This window comes from Anolis carolinensis, chromosome 1, assembly GCF_035594765.1.
Source record: "Anolis carolinensis isolate JA03-04 chromosome 1, rAnoCar3.1.pri, whole genome shotgun sequence".
In the NCBI taxonomy this organism is placed as follows: Eukaryota; Metazoa; Chordata; class Lepidosauria; order Squamata; family Dactyloidae; genus Anolis; species Anolis carolinensis.
In genome coordinates this window covers 368,684,976-368,702,548 of record NC_085841.1, presented here as the reverse complement: position 1 = coordinate 368,702,548, position 17,573 = coordinate 368,684,976, and the positions used below count along the sequence as shown (strand labels likewise).

The 17,573-nt window shown below is 46.0% G+C and overlaps 1 protein-coding gene across 1 annotated transcript; it reads right to left on the bottom strand.

Moving 5' to 3' along the window:
• Positions 1-1,109: 1,109 nt before the first annotated feature.
• LOC134295646 (zinc finger protein 572-like) lies at positions 1,110-17,096 on the bottom strand. Its single transcript, XM_062968761.1, has 2 exons — positions 17,036-17,096; positions 1,110-4,480 (listed from the first exon to the last, which is right to left on the bottom strand). The coding sequence occupies exon 2, from the start codon at positions 4,297-4,299 to the stop codon at positions 3,451-3,453; it is 849 nt and encodes a 282-aa protein (XP_062824831.1). The 5' UTR covers positions 4,300-4,480; positions 17,036-17,096; the 3' UTR covers positions 1,110-3,450.
• Between the last annotated feature and the right edge of the window lie 477 nt (positions 17,097-17,573).

The following is a 17,573-nucleotide window of genomic DNA, read 5'->3' as shown; positions in this document are numbered from 1 at the left end:
CCTCGGAGGTTAAAATTGTCGGGGGGGTGGGCTGCTCTTGGTCCCACCCCCCTCGCAAGTACAACTGAGGGTATGTGTGCTGGTACGGCTGTACCAGAAGCTCCAACTTTATTTTCTTTATGTTAATGTTTGCAGTCATAGGGCAGGCACACCTGTCCATCATCATTAAATTTAGTTCCGCCCCTTGCTCAGGGCTCTGGGAGGGAAGGAGTCATTTTTAAGTCAGTCTCACTTAAGGAAGCTAAGTTATAGGATGTAGACCAGCTCATCCCGTAGAAAAGCTTCACATCTCAAGAACATCCGGGGATATAGAACATCCTAGGAATCAGCAACAGAAATTCCAGGGGAAAGGTCCCAAAGGTTCTGGCTAAGAGCTCACAGCCCCTCAGCCTCACAGCTCCTGAGGGAAACAGCTCTAAAGTTTCCAAAGAAATCTCGGAGAGGGAACAGCACCACTGATCCATGGAACTCCTGCTGAAACATCTGCAAGCCTTGGTTGGTAGGTCCACTCAATACCCAGACGCATTTGGAATCAGTAGTGGGTCCCACATCAGCTAGGCCCATATAACAGACAGCCTGGGAGAGGTTATAAGGAGGTTTTCTTCTTATAGAGAAAGCAGAGTTATCCAAAGCCAAGGCCAACTGTTTATTAAGGAAACCTTGAAATGTTATTTGACTCCTTGAAGATTTATTATTTGTTCAATAATAAAGACTTTGTTATCTCATTAAAGACTCAAAGGACTATCCTTTTCAGGAAAATCCTCAAGAACCTCTCTTTGAGGCACCCTGGCTTCCCACTGGGCATAAAGTATATGTCCTATAGAAAGACAATAGCTACAAGCCCAGTGTGTGACAGAACAGTATGTATAGCTCATACATGACAAAACAATTCCTTCACAAGAGGAGAAGGAACTGGGATCTAGTTTTCTAACAGCAGCAAAATTGTTAATAGCAGAAAAATGGAAAGAAAGGAAGGGAATTTAGTTAGAAGAATGGTACGAGAAGTCTCGAACATCACTATTAATGACAAGCTGGATTGCAATATTAAAATTACCAAAGGGAATATGGAAACAAACAGATATTCAGAAAATATGGGGAAATTTTATCACACTATGTCTTCATGTCAATCATAATAATAAAGAAATACACTATGTATAAGCAAATAAAATATGTGTAGTAGATGTATATGTAGTATACATTGTAATTGAGGAAAGTTAAAAACTGATGAGAAGCATGCTTAAGGTGTGTCTGGTTTTCTTCTTTCTAGCTGTGCAAAATACGGCATCCTTCCCTGCCCAAGATATTGGGAAAAGGGGAAAGGAGGGATCCTTATAATACATTTCGAGTGATACATTTATACATAAAAATATTTTCAAAAAAGAGATGACTGTTCAGCATTCCTATGAAGCAAACTCTGGCCTCACTGTAAATGCAACCTTAACCATCTTCATTCAGCATCGTATGCATTTGGGTCCAATATTTCTGGGTCTTTCTCCGAAGGTGTTAGGCGCATCGCATGAGAAAAGGTCCCCCACCCCCACCACTGGAAGAGACCCCCAAAGGGTATTGTTCAGCCCCCTTCAGCCAGGCAGGAAGGCACAATAGAAGCCCTCCCAAGAGACGGCCATCTAACCTCAGCGAAAGACCTCCAGAGGAGACCCCAGGCTCCCAGGCAGTCTAGTCTGTCCTTCCCTGGGGCTGGAAGAGGCCTCAAGAGGCATCGACTGAGCCCAGACCCCCACAGCCAGCCAGCCAGCCAGGAAGGCACAGCCAAAGCACCGGGGGAGGCCAGCCTCTCTTTAAAAACACCAGAGAGGGGTAATCGCGACAGAAGGGCAGTGCTGGTGTGTCCAAGTGGAGGTTGCTGTAACTTTTGTTATTTGCACAGTTTGTTGCTTGAGTTGCAGTAATTGCCACCAAAATGGATAAATTTCTAATGAAGAAACACAAATACATCAATAACTATGTTTGTGATGGAGCAGCTGCAGAGGAAACTACACAAGAATTGTTTATTCTTATCTCTAGATCTTCTTCTTCTTCTTCAGTGTCAGTCCCGCTTGATGGCGGGGTCTGCTTTATGGGTGTGTGGTGCCATTTCACCCGGCTGTGTGCCCAATCAGGGTGTATGTCCGCAGTCTTCAGGCCATTGTGCAACGTGTCCAGCCAGCGTTGCTTCGGTCGTCCCTTTGCTCTCTTGCCGAGCACTTCTAAATCAAGAGCAATCTTGTTCATCTTCCCACTGGAGAACATGACCATATCACCCAAGGCGTGATTCTCGTAGTTTGTCAGCAATTGGAGAAATGCCAAAGCATTGCCCAGATGTCATGGTTGCGGGTATGTTCAAGGCGTGTGACGCCAGCTGTAAGTCTCAGCATCCTCACCTCCATAACACCGAGGCAGCGCTCTGCTTCCTTTGTTGCCGGCCAGCATTCGGTTCCATATATTGTGGAAGGCCTTACAACAGTTTGATAGGTAGATTTTTTTATTTCAGGTGATCAGGCATTTTCTTGTGACAGAATACACCTGTGACCATGCACCATTTCATCCAAGCCGCGTTAATCCATGTGATGACTTCGTCAAAAATGTTGCCACCTGAAGTTATCATCAATCTGAGATGCTTGAAGGTGTTGACTTTTGGGAGATTCACCCCGTCCATCTGGATGGTGCCAGTCTCCTCCTCACTGGTCATCGGGTACTCTGCCCGAGCATTACGTTGTCAGCATACAGCAAAGTCCAAGGTGCCGGTTTCTCCAGATTTCTAGATTACAACATACAACAACAAAAAGGAGAGAGGACAGACCCGTGATGGTGACAGGAAACTGACAGCTTCTACATTGCTTTTTGGATCAGCTGTACAGAATCCGGACCCAACTGACCAGTTCTTCGGTAAACAGCATGGTACTGCAAATGGAGACAAAACCACATTAGTTGGTAGGAAGGTGGACAATTTTGCCAATTCTGTGGTTGGTGACAGGTTCAAAGATCTTCATAGTATGGGATAGCAGGTGGATTGGCCGGTAGGTTGTACAGTTCCCACGGCTGCTTTTTTCCTTCCAGGTTGGTATAGTTGTGTTTTGCTGCCAGTCTACAGGTGTCTTTTTCTCAGCAACAATCTGATTGAACAATTGTGTCAACCAGCCAGCAGGTCAGGTACCTTTACCTGGTTTCATGCACTTCAGTGCCACCTCAGCTTCTTCCACAGTGATCAACTGTACAGGGCCGTAGGTTAGCGCAGCTTGAGGGATCTCTATATATTATTATATTATATATATTGAAAAGCATATATTTGGTTAGTTTAACCTCCGGTGGAGGTTGTATGTCTAAAAAGCGTCATCAACATAAAAGGTTTGGAAAGCTCTGTCTTGGAGTCTTTCTGGGGTCAAATGCCTACCACTGTTCTCTCCCATCCGAATTCTATGTCCCTTTCCACAAGACATGTGTTTATAAGTTTTATCCCCAGTGAGTTCTTTGATGCGAATGTAAGCCTGAACTACGAATGAAGCTCTGTCCACACTCCAGGCATGTGTAGGGTTTCTCCCCAGTGTGAATCCTTTGATGCGAACGTAGATGAGAACTCTGAGTGAAGCTCTGTCCACACTCCAGGCATCCATAGGGTTTCTCCCCAGTGTGAGTCCTCTGATGTTGACGTAGACTTCCACTATGATTGAATCTCTTTCCACACTCCAGGCATGCGTAGGGTTTCTCCCCAGTGTGAGTCCTTTGATGTGCCCATAGACCAGAATTATGAGTGAAGCTCTGCCCACAGTCCAGGCATGTATAGGGTTTCTCCCCAGTGTGAGTCCTTTGATGTGAACGTAGACTTCCACTCTCAGTGAAGCTCTTTCCACACTCAGGGCATTCACAGGGCTTCTTCCCAGTGTGAGTCCTTTGATGTGAACGTAGACTCGAAGTATGAGTGAAACTCCTGCCACACTCCAGGCATGTATAGGGTTTCACCCCAGTATGGGTCCTTTGATGTGAACTTAGATCATCACTCCGAGCAAAGCTCCTTCCACACTCCAGGCATTTATAGGGCTTCTCCCCAGTGTGAATCCTTTGATGTCTACCTAGATGTCCACTCTGAGCGAAGCTCTTTCCACACTCCAGGCACGTATAGGGTTTCTCCCCAGTGTGAGTCCTAAGATGCAAACGTAGATCTGAACTCTGAGCGAAGCTCTGTCCACACTCAAGGCATCCATAGGGTTTCTCCCCAGTGTGAGTCCTTTGATGTAAATGCGAGCATCCACTGCCAGTGAAGCTTTTTCCACATTCCAGGCATTTAGATCCTTCCTCTGTCATGTGAACAGTGATATGGGTGTTTAATTGCAATTCAGATACTTGACTCTTCTTTCTTCTTTCTTCTCTGTAAGTGAGGTCCAGAATTCAGCAAGATCATCACCTTGAGAGGATATCTTCTTCCTATATTATTGAAGAGTCCTTACTTCATCCAAGAAGTGGCTCCACCAAGTCCTTGTTTGGCCTGGTCAGGAAAGAAGCAAAAGATCAAGGATGAAAGCCAGAAACCTTCTCTACCTCCAAGATTTCCCCCTTTCCCTTCATGGCTCATGTTGAAAAGGGAAATACCTAGAAATGCAGACATCAGGGTCTCAAGTTTATACACAGAGTCAATCACAGATTCTTTAAAAAGAAGGGAACGAATCCAGAATGAAAGAAGAAAAGGGAGGGAGAGAGGGAGGGAGGGATGAAGAAAAGAATGAATATAGAAGGAAGAAAGGGAAACTCCTTCCAACATTGGAGCATGACTTTGATTTCATTGGGCCAGACACAAATTGTGGCTAAGGGAAGCCAGGCAGAAAGGAAGGGCCATTCACTGGATAATGGGTTTCCCTGAAATACTGGGATGTGCTCAATGCTGAGGGACACGAGGATTTCCGGGCTGCCCCCCACCCGACAACGGGCCCCACGTCCGCTTCCTGAGCATCCCGAATGGGATGGGATGCCCCCGAATTGCCTGCCTCTTCCCAAAAGAATCCCGTTTCCAGCCAAGGCCCTGCCTCCCCAACTACCGAATGCAAACCCACTTTGAGGCTTGTTGGGATGTTCACATAACTACTCTCTGCTGATTGAAGTTCCCATTCAATCCCTCAGCTGAGCCCAGGATGTTATGCAAAGACAACTAATGTAGAGGTTTGTTCAGATTTTATGTTGTTATATAATTTTGTCTGACTACGTGTAGCTTAATTTATTGATGTTAAGTATAAATGTACTGATGTTAGCCCTCAAGTTGATGTTAGGTCTGAATATGATTTCCATATGTGGGGTTTTTCTGGGATTTTATGTCAGTATCTGTTTATTTTATAGAGGCATTGAATATTTGCTGTTGTATGTTGGAGATAGATAGATAGATAGATAGATAGGGCCAAATACAAATAATGTTTGATACTCGAGTATAAGCTGACCCAAATATAAACCTAAAAGTACCTAATTTTACCTCAAAAAACGTGGAAAACTTATCAACTTGATTATAAGCTGAGGGTGGGAAATGCAGCAGCTACGGGTCAATTTCAAAAAGAAATAAATATATACCAATAAAATTACATTAAATGAGGCATCCGTGGGTTAAATGTTTTTGGATATTTAGGGAAAACTGTAATTTAAGGTAAGACTGTCCAACTCTGATTAAATCATTATTCTAAACTTCTTCAATGTAAATGTGCTTATGTATCCTTCCAATAATAGAGTAAAATAATAAATGTAATAGTTAAAAAAAATCAGGAAAAACTCAGCCGTTACCAAGACCTCAAGATTGAACTGCAAAGGTTCTGGCAGAAAGCAGTACAGGTGGTCCCGGTGGTAATCGGCACACCAGGTGACGTGCCAAAAGACCTCAGCTGGCATTTGGAAACAGTCAACATTGACAAAATCACGATCTGTCAACTGCAAAAGGCCACCTTACTGCGATCTGCACACATCATCCAAAAATATATCACACAGTCCTAAACGCTTGGGAAGTGTTCAACATGTGATTTTGTGATACAAAATCCAGCATATACATCTCGTTTGCTATGTCATACTCTGTCTTTGTGTCAACAACAACAACAACAATAATAATAAATAGAGTAAAATAAATGTAATAATAGAGTAAATAAATGTAGTAAGATAAAGAGTAATATAATGAATGTAATAATAACAATAATGGTACAGTAAAAATAATGTAGTAATAATAGAGTAAAATAAACGTAATAATACTACAGTAGTAATAATAATAATAAAGTAATAAATGTAGTCATATTAAAAGTCCTTTCACTCTGGGGAACAATTTTTAACATAATTCCTGTTCAGTTGGATTTTTCAGCTGTTTCAGACTTAAAATAGGCAGTTCATGTTCTTTGATCACGTCCAGTTTTTTCTCTACAGCTGATCTTGCCAGGCAGGCAGTGCTTCAGCCTCCTGGGCGATGCCAAGGCCGCCTGCCTGTCAACAACCGTGGCCGAGCGGCGGCCCCCCAGCCAAGCTCCACCTGCCTGCCTTGTTGTAAGAGGACACATGGGACTGCACGGTGGGCCCGGGGGGGGGGGGGGTCTCAAGGGAGGGGAGGGGAGGGGAGGGGCCCTGCGTGGGGCCTGGTGGCTCTGCTCTGGCCTCCACCGCTTCCCGGCTGACCAGGGAGAGCTACAACTCGCAAGTGGGGGCAGAGCGCTTCCGCAAGTGTGAGCGGGTGCTACAGAAGCACCTGCAGGCCACGGAGCACGCAGTGCACTTGTGAGGAACTGGAATAATGTTTGTGTGAATACACAAACGGAGACTGAAAACGGAGACTGCCCAAGGCATGTGAAGCAAGGATTCAACAAGGAGTGCCTAACCTGGAAAGATGAAACAAGGGTTCAGTAAGGCGTATCCAAAATAATAATGGACAAGGAAATGTGCAGGTGGCACCCCATAAGTCATACAGCCTGAGATGTAGAATGTTTTGAAACCATGTCGTAGGAACAGAACAGCACGTTCACCGAAGGAAGGACTAACTTTAGGCTACAAAATGCAGGGGCCTCAAAGATCCAGCACGCTCTCCAGACCCGTGGCCACGGGGTGTCCAAGCCGGTGGGAGTGTTGGGATTCATCCTGGACTACTCAAGTCTAAATGTAGTCAGACAGATGATAGATTGAGGGAATCCTTTCCCCGTTTCCAAAGCATGCCTAGATAGGATTCACCATTGTTTCCTGCTTCCCGTCCTATTTAGGTCAGCCCACCCTTTGATGTTCCTAGAAATGTAATCTCTCCTAGGGCTTCGACATAACTTCCCCAATTTGGTTCTTTGGAATGTTTATGGCCCTAGAGAAGAAGCGACCAGACCCACGAGGCTGACCGCCATTCCATCTTCCTGCTTTGTTCCAGAGAGGACGCACCTCTGTCCTCTATTAGTCAAGATGTAGTTATCTATAGAGCTTTGTTATTTTAATCCATCCATGTGTATTAGATCAGGATAGACTAGCTAGATAGGTCCTAACCTTTTCTATCCTTCAATGGATTTCTTTTTACCTCAATAAATGCTTTTAAACTTTAAAGCTAACTTTGCATCCCTTTTGCCTTCCTGATGACGCAGAGGCCTTCCAAACTCACACCCGCAAGTCTCACGCTGCTGCAGTTCTTTACTCTGCTATTTTAATGGGAATTTACCTCAAAGAGGGTGATTACAGCTTAACGGCTCTTCCATTCCCAACAGGGAGGACCCGATCACGTCTTCGGAGCAGGGCCTGTGAGTGTGAGCAGGGGTGCATGGATGTGAGTGTGGGTGAGAGCTCTCTCCTGATGCGATTTTGATCAATAAATGTTACATGAAAAGTGTTAAAACCAAATTGGGTCTCTGGAAGTGCCTTATTGATCTAATATACCGGGTTTCCCCAAAAATAAGACAGTGTCTTATATTTATTTTTGCTCCCAAAGATGAGCTAGGTCTTATTTTCAGGGGATGTCTTATTTTTACATGAAGAAGAATTCACATTTATTGTTGAACAAAAAAATGAACATTTATTATATACTGTACAGTAGTTGTCATCACAAACCAGCATAACCAGACAAACTGTGAATCCTATCAAGAATTTCTTGTTACTACCATTATTTCCATGTACAACTGGTATGTACATTTACCAATCCTTCATGCTCTGGTGTTCAGTTTGGCAGGCGCTGGGCATGTTTCCAAACAAAAACTTTGCTAGGTCTTACTTTCGGGGGAGGTCTTATATTTAGCAATTCAGCAAAACTTCTACTAGGTCTTATTTTTTGGGGATGTCTTATTTTCGGGAAAACAGGGTACCTCACCATTCCCTGAACACTCTGCATCAAAAAAGAGCAGGAACCCCTTGGGTTCAAAGCACAGTTGGGACCAAGGAGTGTCAGGCAGGTAGAAAGGTGGGCAGGACCCAGGGGTGGGTGGGCGCCCAGAAACCTTCACGCCAAGCTTCGTGCCCCCCCCCCATTCCCTCCTTGGCACCTATGGTTACACTTGCTTACAGGCCGACCAGGTGAGCCTCCCTCCCTCCCTCTCTCCCTCCCTCTCTCTGCGCAGGCTGATCTCGGCACATTGGCAGCTGGAAGAGAGTCCGCATGTGCCCAAGGCACGTGTGCCCAAGATGTGGCACTTCGGAGCTCCTGGGTCAGGAAGGTCCCCGCGGTGGGAGCTGGCTCCTTAAGGAGACAGGGCAGCTTCTCTTTGGGCCAGGAATGTCCACGCCCTGGGCTGGAGGCCTGACTCTGAATGGGGTGGAAAGAAAGCCCTCCCCTCCCCTCCTCATGATCCTACATAAATCTTTTTCTTCCTGTCAGAGAATTGGCAGTCTGCAAGGATGCCCAGGGGATGTTGCCTGGATGTTTCTGAGGTTTTAACATCCTTGTGGGAGGCCTCTCTCATGTCCTCACATGCATGGGGAGCTGGAGCTGACAGAGGGAGCTCCTCTGTGCTCTCCCTGGATTCGAACCGGCAACCTTCAGGTCAGCAGTACCGGCAACCTTCAGGTCAGCTTCACTACCGAGGGCTCCATCCTGCATAAATGAGGAACTGTTTACTTGGTAGGAAACTTTCTGGAGGGCATTTTCTGTGAACAAAGTCTTTTGCCTTCTTTGTTGAGAAAGAGAGAGAGGGAGGGAGAGAGAAAGGCAGGCAGTTAGAATGAAAGAAGGAAGGGCAACAAGCAGGAGGCAGGCAGACACAGAGAGAGAGGGGCAGGTGGAAGGCTTCCCCCCCAGACCCTTTTTCCTGTGCCCCTCGCAACCCAGACCCTTATTATTATGACACGAGATGGAAGGCCATCTCTTGGGAGTGCTTTGTGCTTTTCCTGCATGGCAAAAAGGGGGTTGGTTGGACTAGATGGCCCCTGGGGTTGTTGTTATTATTAATATACAAAGACTGGGTGGCCATCTGTCAGTGATTTTCTGTGGTTCGTAAGTGCCTGCCGAAATGAGCACACTTTCCTGCCCATCCGTTCTGGCCTCAGTAAATCAAGCTGCCGCTCTTAAACTTCAGCTCTTCATTTACATTCCACTCTTATGTACAAGAATCTACTACACAGCACATGGTCTGACACAAGAGAGAAAGAGGGTTGTCGTGTGGTTTCCAGGCTGTATGGCCATGTTCCAGAAGCATTCTCTCCTGACGTTTCACCCACATCTATGGCAGGCATCGTCACAACCTCTGAGGATGCCTGCCATAGATGTGGGTGAAACGTCACGAGAGAATGCTTCTGGAGCATGGCCAGACAGCTTGAAAACATACAACAACCCTGTGATTCCAGCCATGAAAGCCTTCAACAACACAAGAGAGAAACATGGCATGCTTCAGAATTTATGCCTACGGACAATAATAATCATAATAATAAATCTTTACTTGTGCCCACCACCATCTCTCTCCCCAGGGGACTCGGGAGGCTCACAGAAGCACTGCAAGTGCCACATATGAACAACAATACACAATACACAAGTAAGTATATCAACAACGTAAGTATATCAACAACAATAGATACAGATTATTTTTGCACAGTCTGCCAGGGCTTTGGGTGATGGTTGCTGGGTGGCCCAATTGTGGATTGGATTTGTGGGTGACTAGGACATCTAGAAATGGCAGTTTCCCTTCGCTTTCTTTTTCCATAGTGAGTTGGATGTTTCGGTGGGTGCTGTTGAGGTGGTCCAGGAACTACTGAAGTTCTTCTCCTCCATGGCTCCAAATGGTGAAGGTGTGGCCCACATATCTGAGCCATATCTGGATGACACCTTCACCACTTGCAGGCATGAAGAAGAAGACCTCAACAAGTTCCTGGAGCACCTCAACAGCACCAACCCAAACATCTAATTCACCATGGGAAAAGAAAAAGGAAGGAAAACCGCCATTTCTAGATGTTCTGGTCATCCGCAAACCCAATCCACAATTGGGCCTCACCGTTTACAGAAAACCTACACACACGGATAGATACCTACATAAAAGCTCGAACCACCACCCAAATAAAAAAAGAAGCCCAATCCAAGCCCTGGCAGACCTTACACAAAGAATCTGCGAAGCCTACCTCCTCCGAGGGGAACGGGACCACCTCAACTGGGCTCCCCAGGCCAATGGAGACTCCACCACAGACACCAGAAGGGCTGCAAGGTCAAGAACATCCACGAGAGGAAAGACAAAGGCCACCCAGAGGAAAAGGGCTCTCAGAATACAGCAAGGGAACCACTGACCACATAGGGAAGCGGATGAAGAAACACAGCCTACAAGCTATCTATAGACCCACTAAGAAAATCCAACCATTGCTAAATTCATCAAAGGACAAGAGGGATCCTCCCACCTCTGGAGGAGTCTACCGTATACCAGGCAGCTGTGGACAAGTCTACAGAGGGACCACCAATGTGGAGTCCAGACACGAATCCAAGAGCAGAGAAGTCAGTCATAGCAAAGCACCTGATGAACCAACCTGGATGCAGCATATTATTGGAGAACACGGAAATGCTGGACCACTCTCACAACCACCAGGTCAGGCTACACAGAGAAGCCATTGAAACCCACAAGAAGCACATGGACAATTTCACACAAAGGAGGAAACCATGAACACAAAAACAATCTGGCTTCCAATATTTTTTAAAAAAAACTCTAAAAGCAGGACAGTAAATAAAGAACAACGGGGAATTCCCAACACGAATAAATCAGGGCCAGCTAACACCTCCCAACAAAGGATTCCCTCAGGCAGGATGCAGCCAGGCCTTGAACCTGGCAAAGACATTAAATGCTCATCAAGGTGGCCCATTGCAACATCCACACCTGCCTCCAACAGGCAAAAGTTCTTTCTCCTAACCTGGACTTTTAACAGATACAGTAGAGTCTCACTTATCCAACATTCTGGATTATGCAACGCATTTTTGTAGTCAATGTTTTCAATACATTGTGATATTTTGGTGCTAAATTAGTAAATACAGTCATTACTGCATAGCATTAATGCGTATTGAACTACTTTTTCTGCCAAATTTGTTGTATTACATGATGTTTTGGTGCTTAATTTGTAAAATCATAATCTAATTTGATGTTTAATAGGCTTTTCCTTAATCCCTCCTTATTATCCAACATATTCACTTATCCAACATTCTGCCGGCCAGTTTATATTGGTTAAGTGAGACTCTACTGCAGGGGTCCCCAAACTAAGGCCCGGGGGCCGGATGCGGCCCTCCAAGGTCATTTACCTGCCCCCCACCCTCAGTTTTAAATTTAGGCTCGCCCAAAGTCAGAAATGACTTGAAGGCACACAACAACAACAACAACAACAACAACAACAACAACAACAACCCTAATTAACTTAACTATCTCAATGGCCAGAAGCAGGCCCAGACTTCCCATTGAAATCTTGATAGGTTTATGTTGGTTAAAATTGTTTCTATTTTTCAATATTGCATTGTTCCTTCGTTGTTTTGCACTACAAATAAGACATGTGCAGTGTGCATAGGAATTTGTTCATATATTGTTTCCAAATGATAATTTGGCCCCTCCACAGTCTGAAGGATTGTGGACTGGCCCTCTGCTTAAAAGGTTTGAGGACCCCTGCTCTACTGTATATAAAACCCACTGGCCTTGTTTCCAACAGACCTCACCACCTCTGAGGATGCCTGCCATAGGTGCGGGTGAAACGTCAGGAGAGAATGCTTCGAGAACATGGCCAGGCAGCCCGGAAAACTCACAGCGTCCCAGTGATTCTGGCCATGAAAGCCTTCGACCTCCCCTTAATTCTGCCAGGCAGGAAAAACACAACCGAAGCACCCCCAGCAGATGGCCACCCGGCCTTTGTGATGATAATAATCCTAGCAGAGTCTCCCGGGGAGCATGCAGTCCAAGCCCCTTTATTCGGACAGAAGGGAAATGCGCAACCGAAACACACACACACACACACACCCCGGAGTGGTGGGAGAGGAGGATATATATATATATATATACACACACACACACACACACACACACACACACACACCCCGGAGTGGTGGGAGAGGAGGATATATATATATATATACACACACACACACACACACACACACACACACACACCCCGGAGTGGTGGGAGAGGAGGATATATATATATATATACACACACACACACACACACACACACATACACCCCGGAGTGGTGGGAGAGGAGGATATATATATATATATATACACACACACACACACACACACACACACACACACCCCGGAGTGGTGGGAGAGGAGGATATATATATATATATACACACACACACACACACACACACACACACACCCCGGAGTGGTGGGAGAGGAGGATATATATATATATATATACACACACACACACACACACACACACACACCCCGGAGTGGTGGGAGAGGAGGATATATATATATATACACACACACACACACACACACACACACACACACACCCCGGAGTGGTGGGAGAGGAGGATATATATATATATATATACACACACACACACACACACACACACACACACACACCCCGGAGTGGTGGGAGAGGAGGATATATATATATATATATACACACACACACACACACACACACACACACCCCGGAGTGGTGGGAGAGGAGGATATATATATATATACACACACACACAACACACACACACACACACACACACCCCGGAGTGGTGGGAGAGGAGGATATATATATATATATATACACACACACACACACACACACACACACACACCCCGGAGTGGTGGGAGAGGAGGATATATATATATATATATACACACACACACACACACACACACACACACACACACACCCCGGAGTGGTGGGAGAGGAGGATATATATATATATATATACACACACACACACACACACACACACACACCCCGGAGTGGTGGGAGAGGAGGATATATATATATATACACACACACACACACACACACACACACACACACACACCCCGGAGTGGTGGGAGAGGAGGATATATATATATATATATACACACACACACACACACACACACACACACACACACCCCGGAGTGGTGGGAGAGGAGGATATATATATATATATACACACACACACACACACACACACACACACACACACCCCGGAGTGGTGGGAGAGGAGGATATATATATATATATACACACACACACACACACACACACACATACACCCCGGAGTGGTGGGAGAGGAGGATATATATATATATATACACACACACACACACACACACACACACACACACACCCCGGAGTGGTGGGAGAGGAGGATATATATATATATATACACACACACACACACACACACACACACACACCCCGGAGTGGTGGGAGAGGAGGATATATATATATATATATACACACACACACACACACACACACACACACCCCGGAGTGGTGGGAGAGGAGGATATATATATATATACACACACACACACACACACACACACACACACACACCCCGGAGTGGTGGGAGAGGAGGATATATATATATATATATACACACACACACACACACACACACACACACACACATACACCCCGGAGTGGTGGGAGAGGAGGATATATATATATATATATACACACACACACACACACACACACACACACACACACCCCGGAGTGGTGGGAGAGGAGGATATATATATATATATATACACACACACACACACACACACACACACACCCCGGAGTGGTGGGAGAGGAGGATATATATATATATATATACACACACACACACACACACACACACACACCCCGGAGTGGTGGGAGAGGAGGATATATATATATATACACACACACACACACACACACACACACACACATACACCCCGGAGTGGTGGGAGAGGAGGATATATATATATATATATACACACACACACACACACACACACACACACACACCCCGGAGTGGTGGGAGAGGAGGATATATATATATATATATATACACACACACACACACACACACACACACACACACACCCCGGAGTGGTGGGAGAGGAGGATATATATATATATATATATATACACACACACACACACACACACACACACCCCGGAGTGGTGGGAGAGGAGGATATATATATATATATATACACACACACACACACACACACACACACACACACACACCCCGGAGTGGTGGGAGAGGAGGATATATATATATATATATATACACACACACACACACACACACACACACCCCGGAGTGGTGGGAGAGGAGGATATATATATATATATATACACACACACACACACACACACACACACACACACCCCGGAGTGGTGGGAGAGGAGGATATATATATATATATATACACACACACACACACACACACACCCCGGAGTGGTGGGAGAGGAGGATATATATATATATACACACACACACACACACACACACACACACACACACCCCGGAGTGGTGGGAGAGGAGGATATATATATATATATATACACACACACACACACACACACACACACACACACACACACCCCGGAGTGGTGGGAGAGGAGGATATATATATATATATATATACACACACACACACACACACACACACACACACCCCGGAGTGGTGGGAGAGGAGGATATATATATATATATATACACACACACACACACACACACACACACACACACCCCGGAGTGGTGGGAGAGGAGGATATATATATATATATATACACACACACACACACACACACACACACACACACCCCGGAGTGGTGGGAGAGGAGGATATATATATATATATATACACACACACACACACACACACACACACACACACACACCCCGGAGTGGTGGGAGAGGAGGATATATATATATATATATATACACACACACACACACACACACACACACACCCCGGAGTGGTGGGAGAGGAGGATATATATATATATATACACACACACACACACACACACACACACACACACACACACACCCCGGAGTGGTGGGAGAGGAGGATATATATATATATATATACACACACACACACACACACACACACACACACACCCCGGAGTGGTGGGAGAGGAGGATATATATATATATACACACACACACACACACACACACACACACACATACACCCCGGAGTGGTGGGAGAGGAGGATATATATATATATATATACACACACACACACACACACACACACACACCCCGGAGTGGTGGGAGAGGAGGATATATATATATATATACACACACACACACACACACACACACACATACACCCCGGAGTGGTGGGAGAGGAGGATATATATATATATATATACACACACACACACACACACACACACACACACCCCGGAGTGGTGGGAGAGGAGGATATATATATATATATATACACACACACACACACACACACACACACACACACACACCCCGGAGTGGTGGGAGAGGAGGATATATATATATATATATACACACACACACACACACACACACACACACCCCGGAGTGGTGGGAGAGGAGGATATATATATATATATATACACACACACACACACACACACACACACACACACACACACACACACACACCCCGGAGTGGTGGGAGAGGAGGATATATATATATATATATACACACACACACACACACACACACACACACCCCGGAGTGGTGGGAGAGGAGGATATATATATATATATACACACACACACACACACACACACACACATACACCCCGGAGTGGTGGGAGAGGAGGATATATATATATATATACACACACACACACACACACACACACACATACCCCGGAGTGGTGGGAGAGGAGGATATATATATATATATACACACACACACACACACACACACACACACCCCGGAGTGGTGGGAGAGGAGGATATATATATATATATATACACACACACACACACACACACACACACACACACACACACACACACACACACCCCGGAGTGGTGGGAGAGGAGGATATATATATATATATATACACACACACACACACACACACACACACACCCCGGAGTGGTGGGAGAGGAGGATATATATATATATATACACACACACACACACACACACACACACATACACCCCGGAGTGGTGGGAGAGGAGGATATATATATATATATATACACACACACACACACACACACACACACACACCCCGGAGTGGTGGGAGAGGAGGATATATATATATATATATACACACACACACACACACACACACACACATACACCCCGGAGTGGTGGGAGAGGAGGATATATATATATATATACACACACACACACACACACACACACACATACACCCCGGAGTGGTGGGAGAGGAGGATATATATATATATATATACACACACACACACACACACACACACACACACCCCGGAGTGGTGGGAGAGGAGGATATATATATATATATATACACACACACACACACACACACACACACACACACACACACACACCCCGGAGTGGTGGGAGAGGAGGATATATATATATATACACACACACACACACACACACACACACCCCGGAGTGGTGGGAGAGGAGGAGGGTTTGGGGCGGGGAGGAAGGTGAGGAAGGAGGAAAGAAGGCCTCTGGGGGGGGGGGGTCTTCCCCAAAGAAGCCTCACCTGGGGCGCCTGGCTGTCCCTTCGGGGCTTGGCAGGGAGCGAGAGACAGGGCGGGGAGGGCAGGCGGGGAGGGCCTTCTGGAGGCCTCCGCGGATGAGAAGGGCAGCTTCCCTTTCGGGAAAGGAGGGCGCCGCCCCCTTCCCGACGCCGAGCCCCGCCCTCCCTCCCTTCCTTCCTCCCCCTCCCCACCTGGAGGGGGGGAGGGAGGCCCGATTGGAGAGGTTTTTCCTCGAGCAGGAGTCAGGCGGGCCACGGCGGGGCACGTCCGAGTTCCCAGGTCTCAGGACATGTCGCCAGAGCGGTGGGTGTCCTCTGCACAGGTGGAGGCCTTCCTGGGTCGAGTAAAGGGAAAGGTTTCCCCTGACGTTAAGTCCAGTCATGTCTGACTCTGGGGGTTGGTGCTCATCTCCATTTCTAAGCCAAAGAGCCGGCCTTGTCCGTAGACACCTCCAAGGCCATGCGGCCACGGGCATGACTGCATTCTGGGTATACACATGTACATATACATGCATACATATATGAGCGGCCCCGCAGATTA